This window comes from Anser anser, assembly GCF_964211835.1.
Source record: "Anser anser genome assembly, chromosome: 16".
In the NCBI taxonomy this organism is placed as follows: domain Eukaryota; kingdom Metazoa; phylum Chordata; class Aves; order Anseriformes; family Anatidae; genus Anser; species Anser anser.
In genome coordinates, this window is record NC_139737.1 from 16,324,945 (window position 1) to 16,337,010 (window position 12,066).

General features: G+C 51.9%; 1 protein-coding gene across 5 annotated transcripts in view; it reads left to right on the forward strand.

The window, feature by feature from the left end:
• The window catches only part of L3MBTL1 (L3MBTL histone methyl-lysine binding protein 1), a 37,582-nt gene that overhangs the window by 21,149 nt on the left and 4,367 nt on the right, over window positions 1–12,066 (forward strand). For 4 of the 5 annotated variants that reach the window (XM_083801863.1, XM_083801866.1, XM_083801864.1 and 1 more), the window contains exons 7-20: window positions 478–601; window positions 1,249–1,336; window positions 3,467–3,558; window positions 4,169–4,273; window positions 5,183–5,318; window positions 5,863–5,963; window positions 7,008–7,159; window positions 8,291–8,367; window positions 8,793–8,878; window positions 9,458–9,568; window positions 9,853–9,967; window positions 10,222–10,321; window positions 11,352–11,549; window positions 11,886–11,932. In XM_083801863.1, coding sequence (XP_083657989.1) covers window positions 478–601; window positions 1,249–1,336; window positions 3,467–3,558; window positions 4,169–4,273; window positions 5,183–5,318; window positions 5,863–5,963; window positions 7,008–7,159; window positions 8,291–8,367; window positions 8,793–8,878; window positions 9,458–9,568; window positions 9,853–9,967; window positions 10,222–10,321; window positions 11,352–11,549; window positions 11,886–11,932 — 1,532 coding nt within the window. The remainder of the gene's footprint in view (window positions 1–477; window positions 602–1,248; window positions 1,337–3,466; window positions 3,559–4,168; window positions 4,274–5,182; window positions 5,319–5,862; window positions 5,964–7,007; window positions 7,160–8,290; window positions 8,368–8,792; window positions 8,879–9,457; window positions 9,569–9,852; window positions 9,968–10,221; window positions 10,322–11,351; window positions 11,550–11,885; window positions 11,933–12,066) is intronic. The other variant, XM_083801867.1, reaches the window with a different exon arrangement.

Below are 12,066 nucleotides of genomic sequence, written 5' to 3' on the forward strand. Positions count from 1 at the left end.
CAGGAGGTACAAGAAGACAGATTTTCTCCTGCCCAGTTTGTGGCCTCACAAATTGCATGCATCTGTTGGGGCAGGACTGCTATGGGAGGCTGCTGCAGTGGGCAGCAGTGGGAAGTGTGGGTCACAAGGGCATTTCCAGCCCCTCTGCTTACTGACATGTGGCTCCCAGGACTGGTTTTCTAGCATCTGTGTGACTGATGTAGGTTAGAGCCCTGCTACAAAACCAGATCACTTTTGATCCATCCCTAGGTTCAGGTTTCTGACAGAAGGCATGAGGGTGGTTCTTGTTTGTATCCTGGTTCTAGCCTCTTGCCAACTTTGTCACTAGGAGGAGTGCGTACATTAGTCAGGAGGCACGGGAGGTGTGTGAGAAGGAAATGGGGTGACAGTGATTCTCCAGCAATGACTCCCTTAGCAACACCCCAGTCACTGCCACGTATCATGCCACAGTGGTTTACTTTTCCTTCCTCTGTGCAGGTCTGTCATTGTGGAAAACTCTGCCAGCAGCACCAACACCACTGAAATCCTCAAGCCTGTTAAGAAAAGAAAGAGGAAGGACTACCAGAGCCCTTCAGAGGAAGAATATGAATCTGAGCAAATGGTAAGAAGAGCGCAGGAAGAGCATATGTATGCCCATGCCAATGTCAAGGGTGGCTCCTGGGCCACCTTTGTATGCCCTGTTGATATGTGTAGCTCTCATCAGTGCTTTTCAGTGCCATGTCAGCTATATGTTGAAGGGGTAGCCAGAAACAGTTAATGCCCCAAAGACTTGAATGTGTGAAGCATCATGGCTTCTGGACACTTGGCTGGCTGTTTGGCAGCTGAGTGCCTCAGATTGTGCAGTGTTGAACACTTCCTGATTGGGCTGTAGGTACTGAATGCTCTCAGCTACTCTCGAGTCTAAGCCACTCAAAAGTAGAAGTGTTGAAGAGAGCACCTATATGTGTGATATATGTCCTGGGGAAGGGGGAGTGACTCTGACAAGGCAAAGAAGCTCTCCTTGCCAGCCCGGACTGTAGCTGATCCATACCAGGTGTGATTGCTACCACACAGTACCAATATTTCCCCATTGGGTTCCCATCATCAGATCCTGTTGGCTTCCCATTTCTGGGCCAAGTACCAGTCAAATCATAGATGTTGCTGGAGGCCCATTATGGCCCTTGGTGCTGGCATGAGTGTACAACACGTTGCACAAACCTCTGCTCAGGAATCCAGATCTCCAACACTTTTTTCTGCCCTTGTGTCTAGGAGGAAAAGCAGGAAGAGAGGAAGAACTCTGTGGGAGACTCTGCCATCAGTAATCCGGAGGCTGACACATGGAATGGGAGCCAGCACGGTACGGAGGGGCCAGGTGGCGGTGGGGTGAGCGATCTTCTGGCACATCTGCGTGGCTGGGAGCAGAGCTGCGTGGCAGAGGCTGAGGGGTCCTGCTGTGGTCCTGCGGGGCTGGGCCTTCATTTTGGTGCTGCAGCAGAGTCAAGCACCCAGTTCCTTACGCTGGTACATGTTCCCAAAGGCTTGTAAACTTCTCTGCTTGCTTGATCCTGCTCTCTCTGTCTCTTTCCCTTTCTCTCCTTTCCTCTCTTCCTCCTCATGGGACGAGCGCACCCTTACAGCTACGGCTGTCTTCTTCAGAAGCTGTGCCATACTGTAGAGTGCTTTCTGGTCCTTCCCTTTGGGAATCTACCCTCCCTTGTGGATGCTGTGCGTTGAGAGGTGCTGTCCTGAGCAGTAACGTGACTCTGTGCCATGTTGGGCTTTCCCTTTGGATGGTCTCACAGGGAACTTCTCTCTTGTGATCAGGAGCTCACAAGTTTGGGAGCTGCTCTTGTAGGTCTGGTGCCTCTGGAACCGAGCAATCTGGGGTTGTCTCATCTCACAGGGATCTATTCCTGGACCAAATCAGAGGAAAGCTCAAACCCAGAGCTGTTGGCACTGAGGGAAGTTAGACAAGCTGAAAGATTCAGTGTTGCTTTTTTTTTTTTTTTTCCCCTAGAGTGTGATGGGGATGAAAGAGGAAAGCTTGAAAAAGTACTGGAAGTAAACATTTATGAATTTTTTTTTTCTTTGAATAGTGAAAGGTCATCGTTAAAGTCATTTTATAATGAAACTGTTCCAGCTTCATACTCCCCTCCATACTCCCCTGATTTTATGCTGAGTTAAACACTATTGAAAAGAGAGGTCATATTTGCTTGCCAGGTCCTTTTCTCTACAGTGTGAGCTCTGAACATGTAATCTTCCCTGCTGCTTACAAGTAAGCAGTGCTGAACCTTGTTACTTTCAACATTTTATTTTCTCCTATTTTAGAAGTACATCAGTAGACAAACTACACACCTGGATACTTCAGTGCAGCAGAGTAGGTGTACACTGTCTCTGGGTGTATTCATCATTCCCCAAAGCATAGAATTTGTACTTAGGGATTCCCTGAACATATTTTGCTGCTTTTTTCTGTCCTAAACAGTAATAAGGGTATTTGTCTTAATAATTAAATGAAGTATCTGTGTTAGTAACCTTGCTCACCAAAGCTCTGCTTTAATTTTGCCTGCAAGTTCCCATTTTTTCTGTCTCCACTGCCTCTAAGCCCAAGGGAGGAAGGAATAGGTCTGTCTTTCTCCTGCATTTCTGGCCTGTCCTACAGAAGACAGTCTGCCAAGGCTGATCTGCAAATGTTAGTTACTTAGTGCTGGACTAAGGACTGCACTCCTGGAGTCTGTTCAGGTGCTTTGAAGCAGGGAGAAAAAGTAGACAGAGGGCAAGAAATCTGGGTTGTATCTTCTGTGCCTTGGACAAGGTCTCTGTGGACTTCCTCAAGGAGTTGACAGCATGCAGGGTCACCTCCCTGCCTACAAAGAGACAATGCTGTCTTCTTTAAATGAGTGTTATAAGGGTAAATGCATCTCTATGGCATCAGAGTGGTCCTGGTATGCTGAGGGGGACTCAGCTGAATGTCTCAGAGTAGAGGATAGCAGAGCTGGTGCCTTCAGAGTGGAAGTGGGAGGTGAATCTGCTGCTGGTTTGATGTCTGGGAGCTCCTTGTATTCCCAGACCTCTAGATGGATTGTGCTGGCTGTCCCAAATCTGTCAGCTCTGTGGCCATTTTGGATGTACTGGCTGGAGGACTGGTTGCAGAAGTATCCTGATGTTTTTGCACAAGATGGCTTGTTCTTCAGGGGCCTTGCATGCCTTCCTAGAGTGTTGTACAGTGACGAAAGACATTTTGGTCACAGGGACCTGTGAGAGAGAGAGACCTTTTGTCTCTGTCCATCCTTGGACAGCTGGCTAGGTTTGTTGGAGAAGGGGCTCTGGTAGGACAGTGCTCGGCTCTGCAGGGATGCAGGACTGTGCGTGAGAGCGGGATGTGGCCCCCTCAGGACCCACGCGCTCACCTGCCCCGAGGCAGGCAGGGACTGGGGCTGGAGCGGACCCTCAGCAGCGCCTCTTGTGTGTGCGTTTGTGCTGCGCTCAGGTGCCAGCGAGGAGAAGAAAGAAGGCTGGTCTTGGGCGTCGTACCTGGAGGAGCAGAAAGCTGTCGCTGCCCCTTTAGATCTCTTCCAGGATGTGAGTTGGGTTTTTCCTGTCTTTTTCCCCTCTTTGGTCTTCTCTTTTCTTTCCCTTTGTTTTTCCCATCCCTCCTCTTTCTCCTCTCTTCCTTGCTTCCCTGTTTTGTGGGGCTCTGAGGGATAAGCAAGCACTCCCATCTTCACCTGAAGGTGACCAGTCAGCCTCCAGCTTTGATTTGCCCCAAGTCCCACTCCCCATAAGGATGCTGTCCCCCATCCCAAGCACCCCGTGGTCTGCCTGTGGTTCTGGCAGGTTGGTGGATCCCTTCCAGTCCTTCCTCAAGTCCAGGTCTGGGCTCTCCTGAGGCCGTGCTGGGTGCCGCACCCCTGCTCCCCAGGGTGCAAGAAGAGCCCAAGCCCCATGCCCCACTCCCTGTCAGCCCTGGGACACCCTGCCCTGACAGCAGCAACATACACAAACCTGCAAGGAGGTGGAAGAAGGTGTTTTTCTGTGTAAAAGGAACTTCAGTTTAGCTGACAACATAACCTGTTGCTCACAGTCTCCTGGGCCCAGCAGCTCCCGTAGCTTGATGGTTGCTCCTTGGGATGGTTCTAGACTCATGTACGTCTGTCATTTTTTTACACTGTAGCTTAATTTTTGTTTCCAGTACCAAGTAGCTTCCCAGCACAAGAATGGCTTTAAAGTGGGGATGAAGCTGGAGGGAATCGACCCACAACACCCATCCATGTACTTTATCCTGACAGTGGCTGAGGTAAGGCGCCTTTGGTTTCCTCGTCCCTCAGTCCCTCCACGGGCTCCTCATGCCTGCCCAGCAGGAGGCTCTACAGGAGAGGAGGTCCCTCTGGGGTGCTGGTGGAGGGCCCTCGCCTGCATGCTGCTGCCAGCACCACATGGGATGAGCTGGCACTCCAGCACCTCAGTCATGTTTCCTTCTAGCTTGTATGGGCGGGCAGGAGACAGTACAGTGGAGCAGCTGCCGTATCCCAGCCTCATTAATCTCTCCACCACCCTGACACAGCAGAGAAATGGGGGAAGAAATGGTGGTGATGGCAACAGTGTTTTACTTCTGAGTTGATGCCAATCAGACAGGTCTGAGCCCTGGAGATGGTGTGAAGGTGCCTCATTGCCCTTTCTTGTGTCCGTGGAGGCTCTCTGTCTTCGGGGTTCTCCATGTGGCCCCATGGCATGCCCCCAAAACAGCTTTGCATTGCAATGCTCCTCGGGCCCATAGGCAGCCAGGGAGATGAGCCATTGTTCTTGCTGCTAGAGATTTCACAAAATCAACATGGCGTTTAGCCAAAATCTCTGTGTGAGCACCTTCCCAGGTGCAGAAAAGGGAATCTTTGCACATTCTGGATCCATCAGATGCAGTGAATACAAAAGTGTCCCACCATGGCATCTTAAGCACCAGCCTGAACCCTTCTGCTTAGAGATGGCTTGTGGAGGCCTTGCACTTGCCTTGCTTCATGTCAGACACCTCTTGGGACTGGCACGTGCCTCCTGATTTGTGCACTGGCATATGATTGTGGCTCTTAAGTGCTTCGCTTCCTTAAGTGCTGTGCTGAAATGGTGCGTGGGAGGAGTGGTGTGTGGCACACCTAACCAGGGACAGCAGGAGGTTTCCATGGGCCTTTCCTTCTCCTGCTCTCCCTGTGGGTAGGTGTGTGGTTACCGGATGCGCCTCCACTTTGATGGCTACTCTGAGTGTCATGATTTCTGGCTGAATGCTGACTCCCCTGACATCCACCCTGCGGGCTGGTTTGAGGAGACAGGACATAAACTCCAGCCTCCAAAAGGTAAGGAGTTGGAGAGTCTCGGTTAGCAGGCCCTGTTGAAGGAGGGGGGTGAATAATGGGTCCCCAGTCAAAGAGTCAGAAATGGGGACAGGGTGGCTCCATGGGTCCCAGGAGGGATGATACTGTGCTGGGGGTTGCCCCATGACACCTCTTCAGGTACCTATCATGACTAAACTTCTCTGCTCATTCCCATTCTGGGTCAAAGCCCCATTACCCTGGATGTCCCGGTGCCAGGCCGGAGCCTGGCGGCTGTGCTGCCCTGACCCGGGTGTGGTGCACCCTGGGGCAGGCAGGACCAGTGCTCTCCGGGGAGGAGCTGAGCTCTGTTTCTCCACTCCGTTACTAACATTTCATAGCAATTAGAAATCATCTATTGGCTTAAACCATGGGCTGTGGGTGATGAAGGACTGTTCAAAACCCCATCCACCTGCAGCTGGACACACTTGGCAGGGTGAGGGCTGGATGTATTAGGATGGCTGGGCTCAGCCACATGGCCTTCTGTCTGGCTCTCTGTGAACTTGCTGCTCTCATTTCTCTTCATGAGGGGTTTTAGGTTATAAGGAGGAAGAATTCAGCTGGACAAACTACCTGAAGATAACAAAGGCTCAAGCAGCTCCTAAGCAACTCTTCGTGATCCGAAATACTGTGAGTGGCAGCTTCTCGTTCCTGTCAGAACCTTCAGGTTCCCCTCTGACAGAGTGCTGGGCTTTTCTCTGTCCACCCCACACTTCTCAAACCCACAGTGCAGAGGGACAGGAGAGTGCACTGCTTGCATTGCTTATCGAGATGTGGCATGCTTTGCTGCCGAGGATCTGTAACTTGGACGCTAGTTTGGTGTGCCCAGAATTGGAGCTGATCTGATTCGCTGTTTCATCTAGGTCCATCTCATGGACAGTTACATCTGTCACAAAGGTATTGGTTTGGGCCAATGAGAGCCATTACTCTCAACAATTATTTTGCCAAAGAAAACCAAAACAAAAACAGTTGATGTTCCATAAGTATAATTCTTTTGCCACTGTTTTCTGTCTTCATTATCTCTGTCTCTACCTTTTTTTCATATGGCAGCTTTGGTAAGGTAAGTGAGAGTACAGTGGAATGCAAAATCCTGATGGTTTCTTTGTTAGCTGCAGAGGAAACAGCCTCCTGATAAATCAGCCTCTTCAAATTATTTACTGTGTCTAAATCCTCCTCCTTGACTAATGGGTTCCTTGCCAAGGTGGGGATATATTTGCTGCAACAATCCCACTAGCACGCATGATAGTGGTTTGCACAGGTTTTGGATCCAAGTATTAAAGGTAAGGTAGGATGCAGGGCACTGTCCCACCTCTTCCTGCCAAGCCTAGGGCATTAGTAACTGCTACCACTGGGGGAGCATGGCTACAAATGTAATGCTAAATCTGAATCAGTGTAAGTTGGAGGCTGCTTTTCTCTTTGTTTATAGGAGATCCTGAGGGTCTGAAGACCTTTTTCCTCTTTATTTTTATCACCAGGCTGAGTTACTTACCCTCTGCCTGTTTTCTTGTGCGCCCAGGAGGGCACTGCTCTTCTGGGACCCTAAGTGGTCCTGGGCCTTCCTGGAGGCCAGAGATCTGGTTTGGGGCAGGTGCCCTCTTGCAGTGGGCAAGGTAAGCAGTTACAAGTGTGCTGGAATCTAGGCTGTGAAAGAAACCTGCCCCTCTCTCCTCCCAGCACGAGGCTCCTCCAGGCTTTGAGGTGGGCATGAAGCTTGAGGCTGTGGACCGCATGAACCCTTCCCTGATCTGTGTTGCCACAGTGACTGACGTGGTGGACAATCGCTTTTTGGTGCACTTTGACAACTGGGATGATACTTACGACTACTGGTAAGTGCACAGAGGCTTCTGGGTTTCCAGTGCCAGGGAGACACCGTGCTGCTGCTTCAGCAAGAGTGATGAGGTGCTCTAGAAAGCATAGGATGATACCACAAGCATGCTGCTGCTGACAGGCTACCAGTGACCTAGTGAGAATCATGGAATCATGTAGGTTGGAAAAGACCTTTAAGATCATCAAGTTCACCCATCAACCTGACCTACCTAGCCCTGTCACTAAACCATGTCCTGGGATGGGGACTCCACGACTTCACTGGGCAGCCTGTTCGAATGCCCTCTAAACCCCTTCTCCATGAAGAAATTCTTAATATTCAATCCAAACCTCTCCTGGCCCAACTTGAGAACATTATGAGACAGTGAGGCAGGGGGTCACCCACCTATGCTGGGGTACAAACTTTACCTGTCCAATGTCACCCTCTGGGCCATTGCCATGGCCTTCTGGTTAACACGGGGCTAAGACAGGCCCGATTACAAGCCATGGGCTGATGGGTGGGTAATTGTTTGACTTGGTGTGAGTGGGGAGGTGTCCCAGTTGAGGCCGATTAAGGTCAAGTAGCACAAGAAGGGGTGAGAACAGTTCTGCTTCCTGCTTTGTGGCTGAAGCTATCTGATGTTCCCTCTCACTTTGCAGTACAAGGAGCTGTGGGGTTGCAGCAGTTTCTGTCTGTGGCTGCTCCTTGCTCACTGGTGTTGGGCACAAGCAATGTCTGCTGCATGCTATGTCCTCGCATGTTCTGTGGTGTACTTGAAGCTGTGACCAGGGTGTGAGCCCCCCAGGTTGTCCAGATCCAACTGCTCTGAGCTCTGAAAGGCATGGCATATCTCCCTCCCCATGGGATTGCTTTCTCTGAGCAGCTCTGATGCAGGGCTTACACCCAGGGTGCATTCGTGTCCTGCTCCAGTGAGCTTGGGTACTCCCACAATAGCCCTTGCTCTGCTAGGGCCTGGATCACTCGGCGATAAGGGTGCTGTACAAAGCCTTCGTTTCTGCAGGGGCTTTTGCTGGTGGTGCTGGTCTTGGCTGTGCTGCTGGCTGGCCTGCTCAGGACCCTGGCAGCCTGCACTGTCTGGCAGTGGTGAGCCAGGTATTTCAGTCCTGTATAACAGTTCAGGTGTGTCTCCTAGGTGTGACCCCAGCAGTCCATACATCCACCCGGTCGGATGGTGTCAGGAGCATGGCAAACCCCTCACACCTCCTCAAGGTGAGCTGGTGGCTGGGGAACGCAGCCTTCACTGGTGCATCACCTCAGGGATGGGCCTTCTAGGGTGGGACAGAGTGCCTGGGGGCTCAAACCCCATGGCCTGTGCTTCCCTGCAGGCCCGGGCAGTTTCTTTCAGCGAAATCACAGCCAAGGTTCTTGTACATGTGTTCAGGTACAGCATGGTGTTTGTGTCAGGCCACGAGGAGAGATCAGGAAGAGACAAGCTATATATGCAGGCCCAAATGTTTCTGCTTCCCTTCACCCTGGGTTTTATGGTCCACGAGGAAATAGTAGCACGTCTCAATGTCTCTCAGATTCCCACATGCCTGACACAGGCTTGGTTGATCCTTCGAGGCAGTACTACATTCTGGGATACTTGATGTCTTCTAGTTTGTGTCTCACCTTCTGCATCTTCCCCCTCCTAGATTATCCTGACCCTGACAACTTCATCTGGGAAAAGTACTTAAAAGAAACTGGAGCATCTGCTGTTCCAGCTTGGGCCTTTAAAGTGGTGAGTACCACATTGTCTGCTCCATTGTGCCTGGGCAGGAATTCAGGTTTTCTCCATTGTCAGGTCTTCGCTTTTATGAAAAGTAAAATGATGTTTAGTATTCTCCTGCCACAGGCCTGGGATCTGGATCTACAGTCTAAGTTCAGAAGTCAGAGCTATCCTGGGCAAATAGTTCAAAACTGAGAAAAATGGGAAGTATGACCATCGCCCTTGGTAGACAGAAGCTCTGTGGTGGGAAATCATTTAAGTTTGCTTGATAGTTGTCTCCAATTGCTGCAACAGCAGATGTATCCAGCCAAGTGCAGCTGTGCTATAAATGCCCCAAATGTATCTCCTGAAGGCCTTCTTCCCTTGGGCAAAGATTTCCCATCTTGTTAAAAACACAGCCCAGATCACGGAGGGCTGTCCTCACTCTCTCCTGGTGTTCACCACGAGCGGCTCTTACCTGGACAGGACAGGGGACAGGGTTAGGAGCTAGGCTTTAGGAACACATTTGCTGCTGGGAAAGCAAATCAGCATCTGAGAGTCATGTGAACCTGGAGCTTGGAACCTGCTGATCTGGGCTTTTCGTTGTCCCAGCGCCCACCCCATGGCTTCCTGGTCAACATGAAGCTGGAGGCAGTGGACAGAAGAACTCCTTCCTTCATCCGAGTGGCTAGTGTGGAGGATGTGGAAGATCATAGGATAAAGGTGGGTTCTGGAGTCTCAATGCTGAGCCTGTGTCCAGGCACTGTGCTGGCTTGCTCCTGCCCTTCCCAACCCACTGCCAGCTGCAATGGCAATTTGTATAGAGGTCTGTAGAAGCACGCAGTGTGTAAGATGGCAGGTCCCAGTGCCTGGTTCCAGGAGCAGAGCAGAGTCTTGTGTTGCAGTTCAGCTTTGCTCTGCTTCTTGCTGTCAGCTTGGAAGGCTCCAGAGCTCCTCAGAGAGGTGCCCTGAGGTTTGAAGGGTGACCTCTCTACTTATCTCCCCAGATCCATTTTGACGGCTGGAGCCATGTGTATGATTTCTGGATTGATGCAGATCATCCGGACATCCACCCCATAGGCTGGTGCTCAAAAACTGGGCACCCACTGCAGCCTCCTCTTAGTAAGTTCTGGGCCTGGGCATCCCCTAATACCAGGGCCCAAATGTGCCAGATCCCCACTGTCACCATCACCTGTCCATGTGCAGAAAAGGGAGGGTGCGGTCGTGGTGCTAGCCAAGGGTGGGCAGGGAGGAAGGGCTTTTACTGCAGGGTTGGGAAAATCCTTCCTGTGTGGTGCAGGCAGGGAGCCCAGAGCCCTGGCTCTGCCTGGGGTTATGGCCACAACAGTGTGTCCCCTGTTCTCCTTCTGGTCTAGGGCCAAAGGAACCAGCCTCCTCTTCCCATGGGGGCTGCCCAACCCTGGGCTGCAAGAACATGCCTCACACCAAGAGCTCCAAATACAGCTTTCACCACAGGTGAGCTCCCCAGCTCGGCTCAGAGGGGCAGGGCTCCCATGCCAGCCCTGTTCCTGTGCCTTCCTCTGCTCCCCTGCACCTGCGCGCCCCTGCAACTGTCAGCAACCAGCCCCTGCACCCAGCCCGTGCTTGGCTCTGCCTCCAGCTCGGGGGCAGCTCTTGCTTTCTCTGAGCCAAGCCTGTGAGACAGTCTGGAGCCCGCTGCCAGGGGAACTCCTGACAAACTGGTGCATCCCCACCTGTGCATGCCCTGTGTCCCCCTATAGCTCCTGGGGACATTCTTCATGCCCATCTGCTAAGGGGTCGTATAGGCCTTGTAGGGGAAAGCCCCTACATACTTTTAAGACGCTGTTCATGGATGGATGAACATTGATGGATGAACATGGCTTTGAGGACGATATTTCTCCCACCCCTTGTGGATACCCTTTCACTGTGAGGTTGTAAGCTGGGAAGTACTGAGAGGGGATGTTGCATATCCCTCAGGGCTTTGTCAGTTGCTTGCATGACCCTTTTCAGGGGAAATCGGGACTGATGTAATGCTGATCCCAGCATGGCAGGCTGGCATCAGAGAAGAGGAGTGACTACAACAGAGAGTACTTGAGGATTAGAGAGGCAGATCTGGCTCTCGAGGGTTTCTCTACTGCCCACAGTCATAACACATGCTTCGTCCTTACTCTGAGGCTAGTCTGGTTGCCTGTTGGGGGCAAGGAAGGGAGTATGAAAAATCTTACGACCCCCGCTGACCTGCTTGATCAGCATTCTGGTGACTTGTACAGGGTGGCTGTGATGGCAGCACAGAAGGTAGGACAGGTGTTTTTACCTGGAGGAGCTAGGTTTGCCCTGCCTGTGAGCCAGTGCACATCGCACCCTGGACGAGGGAATTTGTTCAGCAAGTCTGTACTACACTTTGTCCGGCCTGGGCTATGGCTTCCTGTGGCTGAGGGCAGAAGTGTGGCCCTGCCACCAGGTGGCTTTACCCCTGTCCTGCCCCATGCTGAGTCTAACTCTTGCCTCTCTGTCTGCTCCCTAGGAAGTGCCCCACACCAGGCTGTGATGGGTCAGGACATGTGACTGGGAGATTCACAGCCCACTACTGCCTCTCAGGGTGCCCGCTGGCAGAGAAGAACCAGGGCAGACTCAAGGCAGACTTGTCCGACACTGAGGCCTCAGCTCGCAAGAGGAACCTGATGGGCTTCCCTCAGCGGAAGAAATCCAGGCACCACGGGAGGTAGGGCCGTGCCTGGCAAGCCCCGTGCAGCAGTGTGGGCCACCTGTGCTACACTTGGCATCCCTAGGATGGATGGCTGAGCTGGAGAGGCTCCTTGCCTGTGGGGCAGCGTGCTTGTAGACAGCTGACAATTGTTATTGCAGCTCTCTTGGGTCACCTCAGGCACCTCTCCTGTTTTTTTGTTTCACATTTTGTGTTATTGGCTGTCAACCCTTTTTACCAGGATCTGAGAGGTAATCCTTACTCCTACTGCCAAGGCATTGCTCTGTGCAGTGTGGAGAAGGGCACTTGGGCCAGTCCCAACCCAGTTGGAAATCAGTTTTCCTGTCTCTTTAGAGGGCGACCTCCAAAGTACCGGAAGATCCAGCAGGAAGACTTCCAAAGTAAGTGTGTTCCTCTGCCACGGTGTCTTCTCGGAGCAAAAGTGAGACTAGGGGAGCAGAGGTGGTGGCTAGCAGAGGCAGGTCTCTCCTTGGCTCGCTCAGTCAGACCTTGCAGAGGTCAGCACCAAGCTGAG